The sequence below is a fragment of the Phyllobates terribilis genome, unplaced genomic scaffold (genome assembly GCF_046119375.1).
Source record: "Phyllobates terribilis strain yellow unplaced genomic scaffold, ASM4611937v1 Scaffold_8__6_contigs__length_399053987, whole genome shotgun sequence".
NCBI classification, from domain to species: domain Eukaryota; kingdom Metazoa; phylum Chordata; class Amphibia; order Anura; family Dendrobatidae; genus Phyllobates; species Phyllobates terribilis.
The window spans coordinates 205,584,673-205,612,393 of NW_027362768.1; the positions used below are offsets into that span (position 1 = coordinate 205,584,673).

At 54.6% G+C, this 27,721-nt stretch overlaps 1 protein-coding gene across 2 annotated transcripts in view; it reads right to left on the minus strand.

Annotated features, from left to right (window-relative positions):
* The window catches only part of POMGNT1 (protein O-linked mannose N-acetylglucosaminyltransferase 1 (beta 1,2-)), a 95,428-nt gene that overhangs the window by 64,144 nt on the left and 3,563 nt on the right, over positions 1-27,721 (minus strand). For both annotated transcript variants that reach the window (XM_073644050.1, XM_073644049.1), the window contains exons 2-14: positions 27,476-27,695; positions 26,769-26,871; positions 26,573-26,688; positions 26,256-26,321; positions 25,109-25,222; positions 24,662-24,779; positions 24,494-24,592; positions 13,925-14,052; positions 12,160-12,230; positions 12,006-12,081; positions 11,794-11,877; positions 11,604-11,645; positions 11,145-11,203 (exon numbers count right to left, since the gene is read on the minus strand). In XM_073644050.1, the coding sequence (XP_073500151.1) occupies positions 11,145-11,203; positions 11,604-11,645; positions 11,794-11,877; positions 12,006-12,081; positions 12,160-12,230; positions 13,925-14,052; positions 24,494-24,592; positions 24,662-24,779; positions 25,109-25,222; positions 26,256-26,321; positions 26,573-26,688; positions 26,769-26,871; positions 27,476-27,658 (1,259 nt within the window). In that variant the 5' untranslated portion in view covers positions 27,659-27,695. The remainder of the gene's footprint in view (positions 1-11,144; positions 11,204-11,603; positions 11,646-11,793; positions 11,878-12,005; positions 12,082-12,159; positions 12,231-13,924; positions 14,053-24,493; positions 24,593-24,661; positions 24,780-25,108; positions 25,223-26,255; positions 26,322-26,572; positions 26,689-26,768; positions 26,872-27,475; positions 27,696-27,721) is intronic.

Below are 27,721 nucleotides of genomic sequence, written 5' to 3' on the forward strand. Positions count from 1 at the left end.
CCACGTGTGACCAGACACAGGACGCTACAGACCCCACGTGTGACCAGACACAGGACACTACAGACCCCAGCACAGACCCCACGTGTGACCAGACACAGGACGCTACAGACCCCACGTGTGACCAGACGCCGGACACTACAGACCCCAGCACAGACCCCACGTGTGACCAGACACAGGACACTACAGACCCCAGCACAGACCCCACGTGTGACCAGACACAGGACACTACAGACCCCAGCACAGACCCCACGTGTGACCAGACACAGGACGCTACAGACCCCATGTGTGACCAGACACAGGACGCTACAGACCCCAGCACAGACCCCACGTGTGACCAGACACAGGACGCTACAGACCCCAGCACAGACCCCACGTGTGACCAGACACAGGACACTACAGACCCCAGCACAGACCCCACGTGTGACCAGACACAGGACACTACAGACCCCAGCACAGACCACACGTGTGACCAGACACAGGACACTACAGACCCCAGCACAGACCCCACGTGTGACCAGACGCCGGACACTACAGACCCCAGCACAGACCCCACGTGTGACCAGACACTACAGGCCCCAGCACAGACCCCACGTGTGACCAGACACAGGACGCTACAGACCCCAGCACAGACCCCACGTGTGACCAGACACTACAGACCCCAGCACAGACCCCACGTGTGACCAGACACAGGACGCTACAGACCCCAGCACAGACCCCACGTGTGACCAGACGCCGGACACTACAGGCCCCAGCACAGACCCCACGTGTGACCAGACACAGGACGCTACAGACCCAAGCACAGACCCCACGTGTGACCAGACACAGGACGCTACAGACCCCAGCACAGACCCCACGTGTGACCAGACACAGGACGCTACAGACCCCAGCACAGACCCCACGTGTGACCAGACACAGGACGCTACAGACCCCAGCACAGACCCCACGTGTGACCAGACACAGGACACTACAGACCCCAGCACAGACCCCACGTGTGACCAGACACAGGACGCTACAGACCCCAGCACAGACCCCACGTGTGACCAGACACAGGACGCTACAGACCCCACGTGTGACCAGACACAGGACACTACAGACCCCACGTGTGACCAGACACAGGACACTACAGACCCCAGCACAGACCCCATGTGTGACCAGACACAGGACACTACAGACCCCACGTGTGACCAGACGCCGGACACTACAGACCCCAGCACAGACCCCACGTGTGAACAGACGCCGGACACTACAGACCGCAGCACAGACCCCACGTGTGACCAGACACAGGATGCTACAGACCCCAGCACAGACCCCACGTGTGACCAGACGCCGGACACTACAGACCCCAGCACAGACCCCACGTGTGACCAGACACAGGACGCTACAGACCCCAGCACAGACCCCACATGTGACCAGACACAGGACACTACAGACCCCACGTGTGACCAGACGCCGGACACTACAGACCCCAGCACAGACCCCACGTGTGACCAGACACAGGACGCTACAGACCCCAGCACAGACCCCACATGTGACCAGACACAGGACGCTACAGACCCCAGCACAGACCCCACGTGTGACCAGACACAGGACGCTACAGACCCCACGTGTGACCAGACACAAGACGCTACAGACCCCACGTGTGACCAGACACAGGACACTACAGACCCCAGCACAGACCCCATGTGTGACCAGACACAGGACACTACAGACCCCACGTGTGACCAGACGCCGGACACTACAGACCCCAGCACAGACCCCACGTGTGAACAGACGCCGGACACTACAGACCGCAGCACAGACCCCACGTGTGACCAGACACAGGATGCTACAGACCCCAGCACAGACCCCACGTGTGACCAGACGCCGGACACTACAGACCCCAGCACAGACCCCACGTGTGACCAGACACAGGACGCTACAGACCCCAGCACAGACCCCACATGTGACCAGACACAGGACACTACAGACCCCACGTGTGACCAGACGCCGGACACTACAGACCCCAGCACAGACCCCACGTGTGACCAGACACAGGACGCTACAGACCCCAGCACAGACCCCACATGTGACCAGACACAGGACGCTACAGACCCCAGCACAGACCCCACGTGTGACCAGACACAGGACGCTACAGACCCCACGTGTGACCAGACACAAGACGCTACAGACCCCACGTGTGACCAGACACAGGACACTACAGACCCCAGCACAGACCCCACGTGTGACCAGACACAGGACACTACAGACCCCAGCACAGACCACACGTGTGACCAGACACAGGACACTACAGACCCCAGCACAGACCCCACGTGTGACCAGACGCCGGACACTACAGACCCCAGCACAGACCCCACGTGTGACCAGACACTACAGGCCCCAGCACAGACCCCACGTGTGACCAGACACAGGACGCTACAGACCCCAGCACAGACCCCACGTGTGACCAGACGCCGGACACTACAGGCCCCAGCACAGACCCCACGTGTGACCAGACGCCGGACACTACAGGCCCCAGCACAGACCCCACGTGTGACCAGACACAGGACGCTACAGACCCCAGCACAGACCCCATGTGTGACCAGACACAGGACGCTACAGACCCCAGCACAGACCCCACGTGTGACCAGACGCCGGACACTACAGGCCCCAGCACAGACCCCACGTGTGACCAGACGCCGGACACTACAGACCACACGTGTGACCAGACACAGGACACTACAGACCCCAGCACAGACCCCACGTGTGACCAGACGCCGGACACTACAGGCCCCAGCACAGACCCCACGTGTGACCAGACGCCGGACACTACAGACCCCAGCACAGACCCCACGTGTGACCAGACACAGGACGCTACAGACCCCAGCACAGACCCCACGTGTCACCAGACACAGGATGCTACAGACCCCAGCACAGACCCCACGTGTGACCAGACACAGGACGCTACAGACCCCAGCACAGACCCCACGTGTGACCAGACGCCGGACACTACAGGCCCCAGCACAGACCCCACGTGTGACCAGACACAGGACGCTACAGACCCCATGTGTGACCAGACACAGGACGCTACAGACCCCAGCACAGACCCCACGTGTGACCAGACACAGGACGCTACAGACCCCAGCACAGACCCCACGTGTGACCAGACACAGGACACTACAGACCCCAGCACAGACCCCACGTGTGACCAGACACAGGACGCTACAGACCCCACGTGTGACCAGACACAGGACACTACAGACCCCAGCACAGACCCCACGTGTGACCAGACACAGGACGCTACAGACCCCACGTGTGACCAGACGCCGGACACTACAGACCCAGCACAGACCCCACGTGTGACCAGACACAGGACACTACAGACCCCAGCACAGACCCCACGTGTGACCAGACACAGGACGCTACAGACCCCAGCACAGACCCCACGTGTGACCAGACACAGGACACTACAGACCCCAGCACAGACCCCACGTGTGACCAGACACAGGACACTACAGACCCCAGCACAGACCCCACGTGTGACCAGACACAGGACGCTACAGACCCCATGTGTGACCAGACACAGGACGCTACAGACCCCAGCACAGACCCCACGTGTGACCAGACACAGGACGCTACAGACCCCAGCACAGACCCCACGTGTGACCAGACACAGGACACTACAGACCCCAGCACAGACCCCACGTGTGACCAGACACAGGACACTACAGACCCCAGCACAGACCACACGTGTGACCAGACACAGGACACTACAGACCCCAGCACAGACCCCACGTGTGACCAGACGCCGGACACTACAGACCCCAGCACAGACCCCACGTGTGACCAGACACTACAGGCCCCAGCACAGACCCCACGTGTGACCAGACACAGGACGCTACAGACCCCAGCACAGACCCCACGTGTGACCAGACACTACAGACCCCAGCACAGACCCCACGTGTGACCAGACACAGGACGCTACAGACCCCAGCACAGACCCCACGTGTGACCAGACGCCGGACACTACAGGCCCCAGCACAGACCCCACGTGTGACCAGACACAGGACGCTACAGACCCAAGCACAGACCCCACGTGTGACCAGACACAGGACGCTACAGACCCCAGCACAGACCCCACGTGTGACCAGACACAGGACGCTACAGACCCCAGCACAGACCCCACGTGTGACCAGACACAGGACGCTACAGACCCCAGCACAGACCCCACGTGTGACCAGACACAGGACACTACAGACCCCAGCACAGACCCCACGTGTGACCAGACACAGGACGCTACAGACCCCAGCACAGACCCCACGTGTGACCAGACACAGGACGCTACAGACCCCACGTGTGACCAGACACAGGACACTACAGACCCCACGTGTGACCAGACACAGGACACTACAGACCCCAGCACAGACCCCATGTGTGACCAGACACAGGACACTACAGACCCCACGTGTGACCAGACGCCGGACACTACAGACCCCAGCACAGACCCCACGTGTGAACAGACGCCGGACACTACAGACCGCAGCACAGACCCCACGTGTGACCAGACACAGGATGCTACAGACCCCAGCACAGACCCCACGTGTGACCAGACGCCGGACACTACAGACCCCAGCACAGACCCCACGTGTGACCAGACACAGGACGCTACAGACCCCAGCACAGACCCCACATGTGACCAGACACAGGACACTACAGACCCCACGTGTGACCAGACGCCGGACACTACAGACCCCAGCACAGACCCCACGTGTGACCAGACACAGGACGCTACAGACCCCAGCACAGACCCCACATGTGACCAGACACAGGACGCTACAGACCCCAGCACAGACCCCACGTGTGACCAGACACAGGACGCTACAGACCCCACGTGTGACCAGACACAAGACGCTACAGACCCCACGTGTGACCAGACACAGGACACTACAGACCCCAGCACAGACCCCACGTGTGACCAGACACAGGACACTACAGACCCCAGCACAGACCACACGTGTGACCAGACACAGGACACTACAGACCCCAGCACAGACCCCACGTGTGACCAGACGCCGGACACTACAGACCCCAGCACAGACCCCACGTGTGACCAGACACTACAGGCCCCAGCACAGACCCCACGTGTGACCAGACACAGGACGCTACAGACCCCAGCACAGACCCCACGTGTGACCAGACGCCGGACACTACAGGCCCCAGCACAGACCCCACGTGTGACCAGACGCCGGACACTACAGACCCCAGCACAGACCCCACGTGTGACCAGACACAGGACGCTACAGACCCCAGCACAGACCCCACGTGTCACCAGACACAGGATGCTACAGACCCCAGCACAGACCCCACGTGTGACCAGACACAGGACGCTACAGACCCCAGCACAGACCCCACGTGTGACCAGACGCCGGACACTACAGGCCCCAGCACAGACCCCACGTGTGACCAGACACAGGACGCTACAGACCCCATGTGTGACCAGACACAGGACGCTACAGACCCCAGCACAGACCCCACGTGTGACCAGACACAGGACGCTACAGACCCCAGCACAGACCCCACGTGTGACCAGACACAGGACACTACAGACCCCAGCACAGACCCCACGTGTGACCAGACACAGGACGCTACAGACCCCACGTGTGACCAGACACAGGACACTACAGACCCCAGCACAGACCCCACGTGTGACCAGACACAGGACGCTACAGACCCCACGTGTGACCAGACGCCGGACACTACAGACCCAGCACAGACCCCACGTGTGACCAGACACAGGACACTACAGACCCCAGCACAGACCCCACGTGTGACCAGACACAGGACGCTACAGACCCCAGCACAGACCCCACGTGTGACCAGACACAGGACACTACAGACCCCAGCACAGACCCCACGTGTGACCAGACACAGGACACTACAGACCCCAGCACAGACCCCACGTGTGACCAGACACAGGACGCTACAGACCCCATGTGTGACCAGACACAGGACGCTACAGACCCCAGCACAGACCCCACGTGTGACCAGACACAGGACGCTACAGACCCCACGTGTGACCAGACACAGGACACTACAGACCCCAGCACAGACCCCACGTGTGACCAGACACAGGACACTACAGACCCCAGCACAGACCACACGTGTGACCAGACACAGGACACTACAGACCCCAGCACAGACCCCACGTGTGACCAGACGCCGGACACTACAGACCCCAGCACAGACCCCACGTGTGACCAGACACTACAGGCCCCAGCACAGACCCCACGTGTGACCAGACACAGGACGCTACAGACCCCAGCACAGACCCCACGTGTGACCAGACACTACAGACCCCAGCACAGACCCCACGTGTGACCAGACACAGGACGCTACAGACCCCAGCACAGACCCCACGTGTGACCAGACACTACAGACCCCAGCACAGACCCCACGTGTGACCAGACACAGGACGCTACAGGCCCCAGCACAGACCCCACGTGTGACCAGACACAGGACGCTACAGACCCAAGCACAGACCCCACGTGTGACCAGACACAGGACGCTACAGACCCCAGCACAGACCCCACGTGTGACCAGACACAGGACGCTACAGACCCCAGCACAGACCCCACGTGTGACCAGACACAGGACGCTACAGACCCCAGCACAGACCCCACGTGTGACCAGACACAGGACACTACAGACCCCAGCACAGACCCCACGTGTGACCAGACACAGGACGCTACAGACCCCAGCACAGACCCCACGTGTGACCAGACACAGGACGCTACAGACCCCACGTGTGACCAGACACAGGACACTACAGACCCCACGTGTGACCAGACACAGGACACTACAGACCCCAGCACAGACCCCATGTGTGACCAGACACAGGACACTACAGACCCCACGTGTGACCAGACGCCGGACACTACAGACCCCAGCACAGACCCCACGTGTGAACAGACGCCGGACACTACAGACCGCAGCACAGACCCCACGTGTGACCAGACACAGGATGCTACAGACCCCAGCACAGACCCCACGTGTGACCAGACGCCGGACACTACAGACCCCAGCACAGACCCCACGTGTGACCAGACACAGGACGCTACAGACCCCAGCACAGACCCCACATGTGACCAGACACAGGACACTACAGACCCCACGTGTGACCAGACGCCGGACACTACAGACCCCAGCACAGACCCCACGTGTGACCAGACACAGGACGCTACAGACCCCAGCACAGACCCCACATGTGACCAGACACAGGACGCTACAGACCCCAGCACAGACCCCACGTGTGACCAGACACAGGACGCTACAGACCCCACGTGTGACCAGACACAAGACGCTACAGACCCCACGTGTGACCAGACACAGGACACTACAGACCCCAGCACAGACCCCACGTGTGACCAGACACAGGACACTACAGACCCCAGCACAGACCACACGTGTGACCAGACACAGGACACTACAGACCCCAGCACAGACCCCACGTGTGACCAGACGCCGGACACTACAGACCCCAGCACAGACCCCACGTGTGACCAGACACTACAGGCCCCAGCACAGACCCCACGTGTGACCAGACACAGGACGCTACAGACCCCAGCACAGACCCCACGTGTGACCAGACGCCGGACACTACAGGCCCCAGCACAGACCCCACGTGTGACCAGACGCCGGACACTACAGGCCCCAGCACAGACCCCACGTGTGACCAGACACAGGACGCTACAGACCCCAGCACAGACCCCATGTGTGACCAGACACAGGACGCTACAGACCCCAGCACAGACCCCACGTGTGACCAGACGCCGGACACTACAGGCCCCAGCACAGACCCCACGTGTGACCAGACGCCGGACACTACAGACCACACGTGTGACCAGACACAGGATACTACAGACCCCAGCACAGACCCCACGTGTGACCAGACGCCGGACACTACAGGCCCCAGCACAGACCCCACGTGTGACCAGACGCCGGACACTACAGACCCCAGCACAGACCCCACGTGTGACCAGACACAGGACGCTACAGACCCCAGCACAGACCCCACGTGTCACCAGACACAGGATGCTACAGACCCCAGCACAGACCCCACGTGTGACCAGACACAGGACGCTACAGACCCCAGCACAGACCCCACGTGTGACCAGACGCCGGACACTACAGGCCCCAGCACAGACCCCACGTGTGACCAGACACAGGACGCTACAGACCCCATGTGTGACCAGACACAGGACGCTACAGACCCCAGCACAGACCCCACGTGTGACCAGACACAGGACGCTACAGACCCCAGCACAGACCCCACGTGTGACCAGACACAGGACACTACAGACCCCAGCACAGACCCCACGTGTGACCAGACACAGGACGCTACAGACCCCACGTGTGACCAGACACAGGACACTACAGACCCCAGCACAGACCCCACGTGTGACCAGACACAGGACGCTACAGACCCCACGTGTGACCAGACGCCGGACACTACAGACCCAGCACAGACCCCACGTGTGACCAGACACAGGACACTACAGACCCCAGCACAGACCCCACGTGTGACCAGACACAGGACGCTACAGACCCCAGCACAGACCCCACGTGTGACCAGACACAGGACACTACAGACCCCAGCACAGACCCCACGTGTGACCAGACACAGGACACTACAGACCCCAGCACAGACCCCACGTGTGACCAGACACAGGACGCTACAGACCCCATGTGTGACCAGACACAGGACGCTACAGACCCCAGCACAGACCCCACGTGTGACCAGACACAGGACGCTACAGACCCCAGCACAGACCCCACGTGTGACCAGACACAGGACACTACAGACCCCAGCACAGACCCCACGTGTGACCAGACACAGGACACTACAGACCCCAGCACAGACCCCACGTGTGACCAGACACAGGACGCTACAGACCCCACGTGTGACCAGACACAGGACACTACAGACCCCAGCACAGACCCCACGTGTGACCAGACACAGGACGCTACAGACCCCACGTGTGACCAGACACAGGACGCTACAGACCCCAGCACAGACCCCACGTGTGACCAGACACAGGACACTACAGACCCCAGCACAGACCCCACGTGTGACGAGACACAGGACGCTACAGACCCCACGTGTGACCAGACACAGGACGCTACAGACCCCACGTGTGACCAGGCACAGGACGCTACAGACCCCAGCACAGACCCCACGTGTGACCAGACACAGGACACTACAGACCCCAGTACAGACCCCACGTGTGACCAGACACAGGACACTACAGACCCCAGCACAGACCCCATGTGTGACCAGACACAGGACACTACAGACCCCAGCATAGACGCCACGTGTGACCAGACACAGGACACTACAGACCCCAGCACAGACCCCACGTGTGACCAGACACAGGACACTACAGACCCCAGCACAGACCCCACGTGTGACCAGACACAGGACGCTACAGACCCCACGTGTGACCAGACACAGGACGCTACAGACCCCAGCACAGACCCCATGTGTGACCAGACACAGGACACTACAGACCCCAGCACAGACCCCACGTGTGACCAGACACAGGACGCTACAGATCCCAGCACAGACCCCACGTGTGACCAGACACAGGACACTACAGACCCCAGCACAGACCCCATGTGTGACCAGACACAGGACACTACAGACCCCATGTGTGACCAGACGCCGGACACTACAGACCCCAGCACAGACCCCACGTGTGACCAGACACAGGACACTACAGACCCCACGTGTGACCAGACACTACAGACCCCAGCACAGACCCCACGTGTGACCAGACGCCGGACACTACAGGCCCCAGCACAGACCCCACGTGTGACCAGACACAGGACGCTACAGACCCCAGCACAGACCCCACGTGTGACCAGACACAGGACGCTACAGACCCCAGCACAGACCCCACGTGTGACCAGACACAGGACGCTACAGACCCCAGCACAGACCCCACGTGTGACCAGACGCCGGACACTACTGACCCCAGCACAGACCCCACGTGTGACCAGACACAGGACGCTACAGACCCCAGCACAGACCCCACGTGTGACCAGACGCTACAGACCCCAGCACAGACCCCACGTGTGACCAGACACAGGACGCTACAGACCCCAGCACAGACCCCACGTGTGACCAGACACAGGACGCTACAGACCCCAGCACAGACCCCATGTGTGACCAGACGCCGGACACTACTGACCCCAGCACAGACCCCACGTGTGACCAGACACAGGACGCTACAGACCCCAGCACAGACCCCACGTGTGACCAGACGCTACAGACCCCAGCACAGACCCCACGTGTGACCAGACGCCGGACACTACAGGCCCCAGCACAGACCCCACGTGTGACCAGACACAGGACGCTACAGACCCCACGTGTGACCAGACACAGGACGCTACAGACCCCACGTGTGACCCCACGTGTGACCAGACACAGGACGCTACAGACCCCAGCACAGACCCCACGTGTGACCAGACGCCGGACACTACTGACCCCAGCACAGACCCCACGTGTGACCAGACACAGGACGCTACAGACCCCAGCACAGACCCCACGTGTGACCAGACACAGGACGCTACAGACCCCAGCACAGACCCCACGTGTGACCAGACACAGGACACTACAGACCCCACGTGTGACCAGACACAGGACGCTACAGACCCCAGCACAGACCCCACGTGTGACCAGACGCCGGACACTACTGACCCCAGCACAGACCCCACGTGTGACCAGACACAGGACGCTACAGACCCCAGCACAGACCCCACGTGTGACCAGACACCGGACACTACGGACCCCAGCACAGACCCCACGTGTGACCAGACACTACTGACCCCAGCACAGACCCCACGTGTGACCAGACACAGGACGCTACAGACCCCAGCACAGACCCCACGTGTGACCAGACACAGGACGCTACAGACCCCAGCACAGACCCCACGTGTGACCAGACACAGGACGCTACAGACCCCAGCCCAGACTCCAAGTGTGACCAGACGCTACAGACCCCAGCACAGACCCCACGTGTGACCAGACACTGGACACTACGGACCCCAGCACAGACCCCACGTGTGACCAGACAGATCTCTGTTACCGTTCATTAATCAGAAGTTACCTGAAGAAATCCACTGAGACGTCCAAGTCTTCTTCCAGAACAACAACGAACTTGGCGTCCTGAGAATGTAGGGAAAGAATAAAAAGATGATAATCTGTAAGTGCCATGGAGCGATCACCAGATTCTCTGCTTTCTAGCTTGATCGTGAATATACGGAGCTACAGATGAACCGCTGAACCATAACTGCAGGTGTGAACAGAGCCCCAACGAGAGGTTAACTGTTTTAGCTGCATGCACCAAGATGTTGGCGTTTTTAGTCAACACACCAGTCACCCTAGGTTCCCCGCAGCTGACAGGCGGGGCACTGTGGTTTGCAGGCCAACAGGGTCAGTCAAACCCCCAGATATTGGTGGTGTAATTGCAGCACTGCACCCCTGACCCCCGTGTGGTACGTGCTGGGACCCCGCAGAGAGGACATCAGGAGTTGGGGTGTTCAGGGTATTACGAGCGGACACTCACTGGGTGCAGGTTGAAGGTGGCAGTCAGGCTCGCTTTGTAATGCTATGAAAAAACAGGCAAGATGTCAGTACAAGGATAAATAACCCGACGTCATCGGCATAACCCCACCAGAGGTGTGGGGGGGACAACGCACAGGACGCAATGCCAGGAGCGCAGCGCCATCAGGGTCATACGGGGTCACCAGGGTCACCTGTGCCACGCGGGCGTTCTTGATGCTTATTGGTGTGTGCTGGATGCCTTTCAGCCCAAACAGCTCGACCACGTCCATCGGTTCCTGCACGAAGACACGACAGATAATGAAGAGAAAAAGCAAAAGGGGCGGCGGCCGATTGTAGACAAGCCCCGCCCACCTGAAAGCGCCGCTAATAGTGCCCGAGACTACGAGAAGCAGCCATTCCTTACTTCATAGTAACCGTCAATGAAGACCGTGACCATCTGAGGATTAACTCCTTGTGCTGAGAGCAGAGAACGCAGCATCCTGGAAGAGACGAGTCTCAGATTATCCCCCGCCCTAAGCGGTGAGGAACCACAGCACCCCCTCCTGGCCAACACTCACCTGTACAGGTAATTAGGTCGGTTTCCCGCTATCACCGCGACTGGAACATGAAATACTTTGTTTTGTTTAAGCTGAAAGAAAAAAAATAGGATAAAAGGCAAATCCTGGAAATGATCAGAGGTGGAATATCCAGGATCTTCACCACAGGAGACCGTTCACATGATGCAGATTTACAGCAGAACATCCAGTCATACAGTGACTTGTGGAAGTATTCACCCCCTCGGCTTTTCACCTATTTTGTTACATTACAACCTGTGTGTAAATATTCTTATATCACACACAAATCGGATTACATCAGCACTAAATACTATAAGTTCATTAAGTGAAGTGAGAACAATATAGGCACAAAATACATTTATGGGATCAAATAACTAAAAATTGGCATGTGCACATGAATTCACCAGACAGCGCCGTGAAGACCGAGGCGCTCTCCAGACAGCGCCGTGAAGACCGAGGCGCTCTCCAGACAGCGCCGTGAAGACCGAGGCGCTCTCCAGACAGCGCCGTGAAGACCGAGGCGCTCTCCAGACAGCGCCGTGAAGACCGAGGCGCTCTCCAGACAGCGCCGTGAAGACCGAGGCGCTCTCCAGACAGCGCCGTGAAGACCGAGGCGCTCTCCAGACAGCGCCGTGAAGACCGAGGCGCTCTCCAGACAGCGCCGTGAAGACCGAGGCGCTCTCCAGACAGCGCCGTGAAGACCGAGGCGCTCTCCAGACAGCGCCGTGAAGACCGAGGCGCTCTCCAGACAGCGCCGTGAAGACCGAGGCGCTCTCCAGACAGCGCCGTGAAGACCGAGGCGATCTCCAGACAGCGCCGTGAAGACCGAGGCGATCTCCAGACAGCGCCGTGAAGACCGAGGCGATCTCCAGACAGCGCCGTGAAGACCGAGGCGATCTCCAGACAGCGCCGTGAAGACCGAGGCGATCTCCAGACAGCGCCGTGAAGACCGAGGCGATCTCCAGACAGCGCCGTGAAGACCGAGGCGATCTCCAGACAGCGCCGTGAAGACCGAGGCGATCTCCAAACAGCGCCATGAACAGCGAGGCGATCTCCAAACAGCGCCATGAAGACCGAGGCGATCTCCAAACAGCGCCATGAAGACCGAGGCGATCTCCAAACAGCGCCATGAAGACCGAGGCGATCTCCAAACAGCGCCATGAAGACCGAGGCGATCTCCAAACAGCGCCATGAAGACCGAGGCGATCTCCAAACAGCGCCATGAAGACCGAGGCGATCTCCAAACAGCGCCATGAAGACCGAGGCGATCTCCAAACAGCGCCATGAAGACCGAGGCGATCTCCAAACAGCGCCATGAAGACCGAGGCGATCTCCAAACAGCGCCATGAAGACCGAGGCGATCTCCAAACAGCGCCATGAAGACCGAGGCGATCTCCAAACAGCGCCATGAAGACCGAGGCGATCTCCAAACAGCGCCATGAAGACCGAGGCGATCTCCAAACAGCGCCATGAAGACCGAGGCGATCTCCAAACAGCGCCATGAAGACCGAGGCGATCTCCAAACAGCGCCATGAAGACCGAGGAGATCTCCAAACACCACCATGAAGGTTGTGAAATAGCAAAATAAAACAAATGCCAAGGGGGTTAATACTTACACAAGCCATTGTTTACCAATTTCTGCAACAAACCTGCAGGGTGCGGGTGTGAGATGGGCAGTGGGAGCACGGCTCCTTCGTAGGGACCCCCAGCTGGGGAACATCCCCCAATCTTGTGCAAAAGTGTGCACAGATGTGAGGCGGATACTCACGTCTAGGGGGTTAAACTCTATCGGAGTTGGGTCCTTGCAGCTGCACACGCTACCGTATCCCTCTACTTTGCCGCAGAAGTGTTTCCGCCGGCGGTTCTGCTCCGTGTCCAGCCAGTGGCATTCAGCATCTGGAGATGGCAGAGGATTATAAAAAAAATAAAGATTCAGTGAACCCCAACATCCTGGAGGGCCAGGGGGAAGCCCTATACTGACCACATCCCAATCCACATGACCGGTAGCAGGGGAGCTCATAATACATCACCACATACAGTACAGACCAAAAGTTTGGACAAACCTTCTCATTTAGAGATTTTTCTGTATTTTCATGACTATGAAAATTGTACATTCACACTGAAGGCATCAAAACTATGAATTACCACATGTGGAATTATATACTTAACAAAAAAGTGTGAAACAACTGAAAATATGTCTTATATTCTAGGTTCTTCAAAGTAGCCACCTTTTGCTCTGATGACTGCTTTGCACACTCTTGGCATTCTCTTGATGAGCTTCAAGAGGTAGTCACCGGAAATGGTCTTCACTTCACAGGTGTGCCCTGTCAGATTTAATAAGTGGGATTTCTTGCCTTATAAATGGGGTTGGGACCATCAGTTGTGTTGTGCAGAAGTCAGGTGGATACACAGCTGATAGTCCTACTGAATAGACTGTTAGAATTGTATTATGGCAAGAAAAAAGCAGCTAAGTAAAGAAAAACAAGTGGCCATCATTACTTTAAGAAATGAAGGTCAGTTGTCGGGGTAAAAGAGAATATATATATTTGTAACTTTTATACTTTTGTAACTTTTATACGCTTTTTTGCTAATGTACTAAGCACCATTTTGTGTCATATAACAATAAGCTTTCCTTGCAACGTATTACTCAAATCGAAACTTAAACTAAGACAGTTCCAGTGTTGCCAAGACTTATTTCAGAGAAACGAAACAAGATTATAAGCTGAGGGCTGCAATATCTGCCCAGAGACTGAGATAAGGAGATGTGGACCAATCAGGAGTGGCCACACACTGGACTTTCATGGCTTACCCCGCCCCGGACAACCCCTTTCCCCTCCCCATTATGTAGTGTATTTAGGTTTGTGTATGTAGGAATAAACACAGAACATTGCTGAGAACGTTGTCTGTAGTAGTCTTTTGAGCGTGCTCTGAGTTTGAACCAGCTTGTTGTCTGACTCATTCTTTGAATGGTTGACCCATGCTCATAGCCTTAATTTGGAGTGACTGGAGGACGAGTGGAATGTCATCACGACCCTCACAAATGGCGCCCAACGTGGGGCGTGGCTAGCGGTACGCCGCCCTCCCGGACCCATATCGCTGATTTCCCTGGTGGTGACCGCGGTGGCTGAATTTGAGGCCTGATCAACCTCCATCGAACACGGTAAGTTGAGATGTATTTTATATGTCTCACTTGCCTGTGTGTCAGCCGCAGCGGTTCCTGTTGGGTTGTCAGGTTGGATCTGGGTGGGTGACCGGTCGAGTGGTGAGACCTTAGGCGTCCCGCACCACGTCCTGAACCAGCAAGTGTTAAACGAGTGACGTCGCATGCCTGCGCGTGCTCGTGTGCACACCACCTCCTCCTCCCCCGGTCACTGTACTTTTCTTAGATAGCTGCCTCCCGTAACTGATAGTCGAAGTTTCAAAGCATTCCTGAATTGTAGTGTAAGGGAGAAAGAATCTGTGACGAATTGAGGTGTGCTCTTCGTCTAACACAGAGACTGCTGTAAAGTCAAGGTTAGGAAAGGAGATAGATTGAGAGGTGTACTCTCTATCTCATCAGTGTATTGAGAGGTACTCTACACTGACGGGTGGTGCCGTGGTAGGAAAGAAGACGGATTGAGAGGTGCTCTTAGTCTTCTACAGAGAAACCTCATAAGGAGGGGTTCTGCTGTCAGTCAGGGTGCCGTGGTGAGTCGTACTGTAAAGTCGCCATTCAAGGTTAGGGAAGGGATAGATTGAGAGGTACTCTCTATCTTATCAGTGTATTGAGAGGTACTCTACACTGACGAGTGGCGACCTGTCGGCTGCACCAGTGATCTGAGTCGCGACAGATCATTGCATTCTATAAGAAAATGTTGTGTATATTCAAATTTGAAAGATCTCGTAAGTTGCGGAATGCTGCTGTGGGAGTTAAGCCAATTAGTGGAGTTACGGGAAGGCAAGAAGGCAAGAAGAATGTTAGGAATTTGTATAACATGATAAGCTTATCCAGTACAGGCAGGCTTTAGTTTTCAGTGTAGAAAGAATGTGTTACACAGAAGTTGGGAAAGTTGGGTGAGGACTTCTACACCAGGCTCATGCACATCTTAGAGTAGATGGTGCAGGGGGGAACAGAGAATGCCGAGCCTTTGTTCGGATACATGAAAGCTGCAGAATGTGATTTGTTATGTGCCCCCAAAATGGCCGTTGCACCTTTGATGCCTGTCACTACACCGAGCCCTCAGCCACCGCCCTATAATGGTGCCAACAATAAATTACCGGAGGGGTGGATGTGTCGGGTGTGTGGAGAGCAAAACCCATTTTGGGCGGAGTTCTGCTGTGTCTGGGGGGGGGGGCGCCCATGGCACGATGCCCAGCCTGCCTCCAAGAACATTCCCACTCCCACTCTAACTCCTCCCTCCAACAGCCATCTTACTACACCTTTTCCTGCCTCCAAGAACAATCCCACCCCCACTCCCACCTCCATCTTGCTACACCTCTTACTTGTTGTGGGAGGCCCGGAAAGCCCCAATCCGGCCTATATCCACTACTAGATCCGTCCGGTGCATATTACCAGCCACCAGCACAGGTGGAAAAGCCCGCAGGCCCAGAGCACCCATCTGAAGTTAATGTGACACCCTCTGCTCCAGTCCACGATGCTGAGACGCTTCCCCTGTTTCCTATGGGAGTCACCCACAACCCTGGGGATATCCTCCTCAACTCCCCAGAATTTCAGGCCAGACTGCTCTCCCTCCGCCAACATACTGTTACTCAAGACGATACGGAGCCAGATGAGGGATGGGCTCAAGATACTCCAGCCCCCCCCTCCTTTACCCCATACGTCTCCTATGGCATCCTCCACCCCACATCCACTACCCGTACTCCGGCCCTTGCTCCAAGCAACTGCTGAAAGAACACCACCCCCCAGCCTCTTAGAAGTTTGGGACCCCTGCCGCTCCCGTAATCTAGTAGACCCATCAGGACGCCCTGTCACTCTGTCAATAGGCTATGGTGACATCCTTACACTTCGGGTGGGGGCCATAGTCAACCCTGCAAACACCTGTATGAGCCATGTTGGAGGATTGACTCGCAAAATTTCCCTTGCTGCTGGTTCTACTCTGGCTGCAGAATGCCAGGCTCACTTAGCCGAAAACGGAGAGCTTTCAAAAGGCCATGGATTCCACAAAAGCAGGATCCCTTAGTACGTATGAATCCGGCCTAGAATACATGAAACAGTTAAAGGCCTGGGCTCAGAATCGCTTGTCAGATCAAGCTGGGTCTGTACAAGATGTTCAACAAGACCCTGATGAATCTGTGGAAAGATATGCTGCAAGACTCAGCATGCATTTTGAGGATCTCGGATACAGTTTTCACGTCAAGACGCAGGCCGCCCTGTTGGTTCAGGCCCTAGTAGATGGCCTACAAGACGCTCTCAGAGATGAAGTCCTGAGAGTACGGCCCGAGATTCGTTCTTCTTCTTTCAACGACGCGGTGGACTTCGTTAAAGCTTTCCAAAAATCAATGCTAAAAATGGAAAAAGATACTAAGTCAAAGAAGAAAGCCGCACCTGCCATGGTATATTAAGCTCATGAAAGTTACCCACTCCCTGGCAACCAACATGGAATCAAGTGGGTAATGGTTAAAGGCACAAGTGATGATACTCCTCCCACATATAGAAAACAAGACAGAAGAGATGACAAGGGACCATCCAGAAATAGAAGACAATCTCGTGATTCTGAAGGACGGATGTTGTGTTGGGAGTGTGGTAACATTAATCACATTCTCAGAGACTGTCCAACCCGCAGACAGTACCATGACCGGTCGTTCCGTGACGGTCCACACAACCATGGACCTTCCCGTGAACCATCTCATCCACGCCAATGACGGCTCGGTCAACCAGTGTCCACTTTCCCGGCTACGCATCTCACGGCCGCCTGTGGGACTGTCACTTTACAGGTGGACCATCAACCACTGGAGTTCCTGGTGGACACTGGGGCGGCCACATCTGTCATTTCCTCTGCACAGCTCCCTCCTTCTGTATCCCTATCACCGGATACCCTCACCTGTGTTGGGGTGGAAGGCCAACATATTTCCTCTCCACTCACAGTCCCTGTGTCTGCAGGACCGTTCACCGAAGTACTCACAAGATTCTTGGTCTCTGAAACTTGCCCTGTCAACCTGTTGGGAGCCGATCTCTTAGAGCGGATGAAGGCAACAATTACCTTCGGAAACCATGGTATGGAGCTTCTTTTGCGGGACCCTCATTCCGAACAAGGGACTGAAGACCGCTGTGTTCTTAAAGCCTTCCCTCTCATAATGATGACCATACAACCTCACACTCTTCTTGATACCTCACTCTCTGTGGTCCAGTGGGCCAGAGGACGTCTGCCTCCTGCAAGTTCCCCCGGTCCGAGTACACCTCAAGCCTGGACACAGGTACCCACAGTTGCCACAATACCCCCTCAAGGCTGCACAAGAACAAAGCTTGGGTACCCAAATCGCTTCCCTCCTGGAATCAGGAGTCCTTGTCAGATGTGTATCTCCATGCAATACACCCCTCTTTCCTGTAAAAAAGAAAACCGCTCCGGGAGAGCCTCCAAGATACCGGTTGGTTCAGGATCTCAGAGCCGTCAATGCAGCTACCATTTTAGAAACTCCTGTGGTACCCAACCCAAACACCCTTTTGTCTCAGGTGCCTCCAACGGCCACCTTGTTTATGGTGTTAGATCTGGCCAACGCCTTCTTCAGTATACCCTTACATGAAGATTCGTAGTTTCTTTCTGCCTTCACCTTTCAAGGAGCCCAGAACTCTCCTAACCAATTCACTCATTCTATGAAGTCTATTCTGGAGCCATGGGTTCAAGAGAACCCTCAGGTCACCTTTCTACAGTATGTGAATGATCCTTTACTCTGTGGCACTGAAGAAAATTTGCCAGAGATGTCAGCATCCCTTCTCTGGTTTCTTCACTCAGCTAACTGTAAAGTCTCGAAAGGCAAAGTCCAATGGTGTCTGCCCAAGGTCATTTTCCTCGGACATTGTATATCACAAAGTGCTAGACATCTGACTGAAGAAAGAAAACAAGCCATCATGGATATCACCTTCCCAACCACCTACTCCGCTATGCAGACTTTCCTTGGCCTCATCACTTACTGCAGGCAATGGATCCCTGATGTCTCAAAGCTCATGCAACCTCTGTACGACTGTCTCAAGGATGAAGGCTCAGTTTGGCTTCATGCTGAAGATCCACGTGTTTCTCATCAACACAGACTATGTTTTGACCGCCTTAAACAGGCTGTTGTCTCTGCCCCGGCCTTGGGCTTACCAGACTATACTCAGCCATTTCACCTTTTTGTCTCGGAATCGGAAGGTCATGCCTCTGGAGTTCTAGCACAACGCTATGATCATAAGTATCGGCCTTTGGGCTACTACTCAGCCCGCCTGGACCCTGTCGCCCGAACTGCCCCCACGTGCCTTAAGGCGGTCCACGCTGCTCACATCCTCCTTGACAAGTCAGCTGACCAGATGTCTGACTATCAATCCTGCCACTTTGCTTCCACCTTCTAGGGGGGAAGGTGAAGAGGGTGAAGGTCCATTGGTGGAACCTCATGATTGTATAAAAATTTTGCAGGAAGAGACTTCTGCTCCAGAGAATACGGTGGTACATCCGCTCGCACACCCTGCCATGCACCTATGGACTGATGGATCCCGTTTCGCAGACCCTCAAGGGAAGTTCCACACGGGATATGCTGTCACAACGGACCTAACAGTCCTCAAGGCTGAACTCTACCACCATACATGTCTGCACAAGAAGCTGAACTTGTGGCTCTCACAGAGGCCTGCCACCTGGCAGCAGGAACAAAGGCGAATATATATATATATATACCGATTCCAGGTATGGACATGGAATTTGCAATGATTCTGGACTCTTGTGAAAGTCTAGAGGATTCATCACAGCTGCAGGTACACCAGTGAAACATGCCTCATGGATTAAGGCCCTAATGAAGGCCCTGGAACTACCCATTCAGGTTGCTGTTATGAAGGTCAAGGCTCATGGAAGACTAGAATCCAGAGAAGCCAGGGGCAACCACCTAGCTGACCAAGCAGCCAAGACTGCAGCAGTGGAGAATGTGTCATCAAAGTGGCAGGAAAAGGAAGAAGAGATGGGGGAGACCCTGCAAACCGTAGCTGTGGCGCTCACTAGAGCAAGAGCCAAAGAACAGCCGGCGGAAGACCATACAAGTCCAGCGGAGACACGAGTGGAATCCAGGGGGGTCAGGATGTCTGAAGAAAAATTGTATGAGGAACAAAGGAAGACCCCCACTGAAGAAGTCAAGCAATGGAAATCGGCAGGAGCCGTGCTGGCAGGTCGCAAAGATTCAAAGGTCAACTCGACTCTTTACCAAGTGGATGGGAAGCCTTGCTTGCCTAAACGCATGTACTCAGCTGTGGCAGCATGGGCTCACGGGCCTACACACAGAGGAAAGAATCAAGCCTTGGCATGTATCAAGAAACTGTACTTTGCACCCGGAATCTCTTCCACTGTGACTGCGTACTCAAAATCCTGCTCTGTCTGCGCTACCTGCAACCCAACGTGTACGGCACGGGTCCCTCTCCAACACCTGGCTAAACCAGACTACTCTTGGCAGAGAATACAAGTCAACCATATCCAAATGCCTAAAGCAGGAAAATAGCAGTACGTTTTGGTAGCCGTGGATATGTTCTCAGCCTGGCCCGAGGCCTACCCGGTTGTCAACATGACTACTAAAGTCACAGCCAAGAAACTGATCACCGAAATTGCCTGCAGATTTGGAGTTCCCCAAGTCATAGAATCGGATCAAGGACCAGCTTTCACAGCAAATATTTACGAAGAACTCTGGAACATGTTGGGAACAGATTTGGGCCTCCACACTCCATACCATCCTGCCAGTTCAGGCAAAGTGGAGAGAATGAATTCCACCCTCAAGACCCAGCTCTTGAAAATGACCTAAGATCATCCCCTCCCCTGGCCCGACCTACTCCCCATAGTATTGTATCATATCACACACACTCCTCAGGCCAAACATGGGCTGACTCCCTATAAAATTTTGTTTGGGACCCCCATCCAAGATAGGAGAGATTAGGCCCCAAGAGTTGTCTGAAACACATGATAGAGTGGTAAAATTTGTGATTGCCTTGTCTAGAGAATTGACTAACACCCGCTCTCCAGTATCTGCTTCTCTCCCAGAATCTACAGGTGATGCAGTACATGATTTCATCCCAGGCGATCTAGTGTATGTGAAGAAGTTTGTCCGGAAAGACTGCCTCCAGCCGCAGTTCGAGGGAGCGTACACTGTGCTTCTCACCACCCCGACGGCTCTGAAGCTTGAGGGCAAGAGCACCTGGATTCACGCCTCCCACTGCAAGAGAGACAGAACGAGTCTATAAAAGATGACTACCTTCTTCTATATCCTTTCCATATGCTTACTGTCTGTCCCAGGGTGGACAGCTACCACACAGGGGTAGATACCTCCTTCTTCTCAGGTTGGTTGGGAGGGCTCAAGGGATTCCTCCAACAAGTTTGTCTAGTAATGGGAGGTCTACTAGTATTGGGCCTGGTGGTCCTGTGCTGCATAGTCCCCTTATATAGAGAAATACACTCTTTTGAACAAGCCTGACCAGACCCCCCATGACAAAGTCCAATTGAAAGATTCAGTTTAGGATCAGTTGGGAGAACTCCATGTGTCATTCAGGATAGGGCTCGATTGTCTGGGGGCGTCCCATAAGGGGGCAGCTTCTAAGATGATTGGGTGAAGAAATCCACCTCCCCTCTCCCCACACATGGACAGTCTCAAAGGCCCCGAAGCAAAGGAAAGCTTAGTGTTTAGGGGGGAATGTCGGGGTAAAAGAGAATATATATATTTGTAACTTTTATACTTTTGTAACTTTTATACGCTTTTTTGCTAATGTACTAACCACCATTTTGTGTCTTATAACAATAAGCTTTCCTTGCTACGTATTATTCAAATCGAAATTTAAACTAAGACAGTTCCAGTGTTGCCAAGATTTATTTCAGAGAAACGAAACAAGATTATAAGCTGACGGCTGCAATATCTGCCCAGAGACTGAGATAAGGAGATGTGGACCAATCAGGAGTGGCCAGACATTGGACTTTCATGGCTTACCCCGCCCCGGACAACCCCTTTTCCCTCCCATTATGTAATGTATTTAGGTTTGTGTATGTAAAAAATAAACGCAGAACATTGCTGAGATCGTGGCTTGCCAGTAGCCTTCTGAGCATGCTCTGAGTTTGAACCAGCTTGTTGTCTGACTCAATCTTTGAATGGTTGACCCATGCTCATAGTTTTAATTTGGAGTGACTGGAGGACGAGTGGAATGTCATCACGACCCTCACACAGTCAGTGCGAAAAATTGGGAAAACTTTAAAAGTGTCCCCAAGGGCAGTTGCAAAAACCATCAAGCGCTACAAAGAAACAGGCTCACATGAGGACCGCCCCAGGAAAGGAAGACCAAGAGTCACCTCTGCTTCTGAGGATAAGTTTATCCGAGTCACCAGCCTCAGAAATCGCAGGTTAACAGCAGCTCAGATTAGAGACCAGGTCAATGCCACACAGAGTTCTAGCAGCAGACACATCTCTACAACAACTGTTAAGAGGAGACTTTGTGCAGCAGGCCTTCATGGTAAAATAGCTGCTAGGAAACCGCTGCTAAGGACAGGCAACAAGCAGAAGAGACTTGTTTGGGCTAAAGAGCACAAGGAATGGACATTAGACCAGTGGAAATCTGTGCTTTGGTCTGATGAGTGTAAATTTGAGATCTTTGGTTCCAACCACCGTGTCTTTGTGTGACACAGAAAAGGTGAACGGATGGACTCTACATGCCTGGTTCCCACCGTGAAGCATGGAGGAGGAGGTGTGATGGTGTGGGGGGGCTTTGCTGGTGACACTGTTGGGGATTTATTCAAAATTGAAGGCATACTGAACCAGCATGGCTACCACAGCATCTTGCAGCGGCATGCTATTTCATCCGGTTTGCGTTTCGTTGGACCATCATTTATTTTTCAACAGGACAATGACCCCAAACACCTCCAGGCTGTGTAAGGGCTATTTGACCAAGAAGGAGAGTGATGGGGGGCTACGCCAGATGATCTGGCCCCCACAGTCACCAGACCTGAACCCAATCGAGATGATTTGGGGTGAGCTGGACCGCAGAGTGAAGGCAAAAGGGCCAACAAGTGCTAAGCATCTCTGGGAACTCCTTCAAGATTGTTGGAAGACCATTTCTGGTGACTACCTCTTGAAGCTCATCAAGAGAATGCCAAGAGTGTGCAAAGCAGTCATCAAAGCAAAAGGTGGCTACTGTGAAGACCCTAGAATATAAGACATATTTTCAGTTGTTTCACACTTTTTTGTTAAGTATATAATTCCACATGTGGTAATTCATAGTTTTGATGCCTTCAGCGTGAATGTACAATTTCCATAGTCAAGAAAATACAGAAAAATCTTTAAATGAGAAGGTGTGTCCAAACTTTTGGTCTGTACTGTACTTAGGGGTTGTGTAGCATTCAGTTGAGCTTTTCTTAGACAGGGACTGCACCCTCGTGGACTCCGCGCCGGCCGATCCAGAGATCTGCAATGTCAGATGTCTGAGGACCGCTGTTGACGCGCTGTGACAGTCGCCCGACCTCTGCACATAATCACAGTTGTCAGAGGTCCTGTGACATCTGACTGCACAGTATTTGCTTACAGACGCACACTGACCACCGCTGCAGCCAATCCTGGATCCATGGGGGTGACGGGAGAGGAATCTTATTTTATAATAGTCACTGCCATTTAAACATAAAACGCTGGACAATGATTTACCGGTATTCTCCAGCCAAAGACAAAGGACTGTTGCCCCCTGGTTATTGCAGCCCCCTTAGTTAATTTTCACACAGTTACTCTCCTAATTCAAAGTTTTCTAACTCCGCCATCAACTCCGACCGCGTCTAATCCAACATTCACACCGGCAGGGTTCGTAAGCTTAAGCCACAGAAAAGTTGTGTTAGGCCTCCGCCTCACGTCCGTATAAACCGGTACCGGAGAAAACCGGTACCGATGCCATCAGTGTTTTGGATCAGTATGGATAAAGAATGAAATTACAAGGCTTCTCCTATACTTTGTAATGCTAAACACGGAGGGCACATGTGTGCTGTATGTGCTGTTCACTGACCCATGGGCTAGTATTGGCCCTCGTCATCCGCGCTGCGAGGATCACCATAGGTTATAATGGGAACGTGTGTCACCCGTGAAAGAAACGGACACCACAAGTACCGGAAACACAGACATGTGACAGAGGCCCAGAGGAATCTGGGGATCTCACCTTCAGGAGGAACCAACTGGATGTCCGTCTTCAGCAGAACCGGATCTCCCCACGTGGACAGCGCTGGAGACTTGGAGTGTTTCTCCCCATACATCTGCCCTACAAAATACAGTACACGTCTGGTGAGGAGCGGCACTCACACCACAGCAGGCGCCGCCATGGATTTACCTCCTTTCTTCACCACAAATGTCCACATGTCCCTCCAGCCAAGACTCGGCGCTATCTGACTGCCCAGACTCTTCAGCAAGTTCTTGGCCGTGTCCTTGAGATGGAAGGAGCCTTCATCCTGCCACACAGAAGAGCAGGCTGTGAAGAGGTTGTGCAGCAGCTCTTATTTCTGAGATGCGCTGCCCAGGCCGCAGTCCGGTAACTTGTCCTTTTCTACCAGCAGCTGTCGCCTGGCAGCAGGGTCTAGCGATGCCTGAAGAAGAGCTGCTGCAGACCCTGTAAAAGAGACTTATAGGAAGAAGCCCCCCGAGGCGGCAACACGGAGACAGATGTCACTAGTGCAGCCAGACAGAGAGGACTCATGTGAACGGAGCAGTGGTGCAGCCAGATGACAGGAGCTCTCCGCCATGTATGAGCAGTGCGACAGTGGAAAACTCTGAAAATCACCTTGACTGTGAAGATGAGAATACGACCCCGGGCGACCATGTTAAGAAACAGGACCATGGCCTCATCCTCGTGTGGGGAGTACGTGTCGAACACCCTCTTAGCCATGACGTGGCCCTGCAGACAGAACAGTACATCACTATGTATGCGAGGACATGGCCACGCACGCCGATCACATGGGTGCACCGGACCTGTAATCTGACGGGTCACTGTCTGTAGCGCTTACCCCATATATGACGGCAGGAGATATCAGCACAGGCTCCTACCGCCACTATGGCATCATACTAGGATTATATTATTTATATTCATTTACACTAGTCAAAAAAATAAAGGGAACACTTAAACACCACAATGTAACTCCGAGTCAATCTCACTTCTGTGAAATCTACCTGTCCAGTTATGAAGCGACACTGATTGTGAATCAATGTCTCCTGCTGTTGTGTAATGGAACAGACAACTGGTAGAAATGATCGGCAATTAGCAAGATACCCCCTATAAAGGAGCGGTTCAACAGCTGCATTCTGTCATTGCTCTCACCCCTAGAGGTACAGTAGCATGAGGCAGTGTCTACAACCCACAGAAGTTGTTCAGGTAGTGCAGCTCATCCAGGATGGCACATCAATGCAAGCTGTGGTAAGAAGGTTTGCTGTGTCTGTCAGCGTAGTGTCCAGAGGCTGGAGGCGCTACCAGGAGACAGGCCAGTACACCAGGAGACGTGGAGGGGGCCGTAGGAGGGCAACAACCCAGCAGCAGGACCGCTACCTCCGCCATTGTGTAAGGAGAAACAGGAGGAGCACTGCCAGAGCCCTGCAAAATGACCTCCAGCAGGCCACAAATGTGCATGTGTCTACACAAACGGTTAGAAACCGACTCCATGAGGGTGGTATGAGGGCCCGACGTCCACAGATGGGGGTTGTGCTCACAGCCCAACACCGTGCAGGACGCTTGCCATTTGCCACAGAACACCAGGATTGGATCAGCCTGGAATTTGATTTTACACTATGGTTTTGAGTACCATTCCAAATCCAGGCCTCCATGGGATATTAATTTTGATTTTTGATAGCTATCCATCTCTAGATGTCAATCAGAGCGTAGCCCACACTACCAGGGTCACCCCCTCAGTAGGCAGCGACCCTCGACTAGGTCGTACCGTTGCCTGATTCAAGACGATGACATGGATGCCTCTTCCTTGCTCTCGGACCTCGTCTTCAAGCACCTGTCAATCAGAGAGTAATAGAGACTTACACAGAGGATTCTGGCTGGATTTCATCTCTAGAGGGTCCTGAAGGGTTGATCATATTAAAGGGTCACACAACGATCTGAGCGCTGGGCGGGAAGCCCATAGTGTCTAACACTGAGGGCCAGTAAAAGTGCGGCCATGTCACCCCCTACATCACCAGCAGGTCAAGCCACAGGGAAGCGACACGTGTCCACCCGGGGCGGTAATGGCAGTAATGGAGCACTCACCGCCGTCCCGTCCACTGCAATGTAAACCTTGGAGCGGCTGGAGTAAACCTCTACGTCCAGCACTTTCTTTCCACCGGTGGCTCGGTGAGGAAACTCCAGGTTCTGTGCGTTATCATCTGCATCACACAAATAAGAGACGATGCACATCACAGACGCAGAGGAAGAATGGCGCCAACCGGAGGAACGGCGCACTCACCGTAATCCTGCTCCACATCCTCCTCACTCACCGCGCGCCGCGTCTCCAGGATCAGCTTAATGTTCACAATGACGGTGACGAGCAGGAAGAGAACGGCGGCCGTCTGTAGGAGAAGCCACATATACCCACAGCATGAACCGCCAGACAATGAAAGGAAATCACAGGCTCTGCACCAGCTACGAAAACCAGATACCTCCTCTATTAAACTCCAGAGCTGCACTCACTATTCTGCTGGTGCAGTCACTGTGTACATACATTACATTACTGATCCTGAGTTACATCCTGTATTATACCCCAGAGCTGCACTCACTATTCTGCTGGTGCAGTCACTGTGTACATACATTACATTACTGATCCTGAGTTACCTCCTGTATTATACTCCAGAGCTGCACTCACTATTCTGCTGGTGCAGTCACTGTGTACATTCATTACATTACTGCTCCTGAGTTACATCCTGTATTATACTCCAGAGCTGCACTCACTATTCTGCTGGTGCAGTCACTGTGTACATACATTACTGATCCTGAGTTACCTCCTGTATTATACTCCAGAGCTGCACTCACTATTCTGCTGGTACAGTCACTGTGTACATACATTACTGATCCTGAGTTACCTCCTGTATTATACTCCAGAGCTGCACTCGCTGTTCCCAGCAGTCCATGCTGGCTGTGGTGACTGTCTCCCAGCATGCTGACTGTTTCCCTCACCTGGCACATTCGCCGCACCGTCCTCTGGTTGCTCAGTTTGTATTTCCATGCCAGATACCAGCTGCGTTTCTTGTGGGGTATCGGCGGCCTCCCCTGGGCACTGGGGTCCCACTGATCCATAGGCCCCTGGTGGTCGGGGGGCCCGTGCGGCTGCAGCAGTCTCTGTGCTCTGGTCATGGACATGAGACGCGCCGGCCGCCGTCCAGAGGGAACATGGAGGCTGCGGAGAAGGACACAGCATCACAC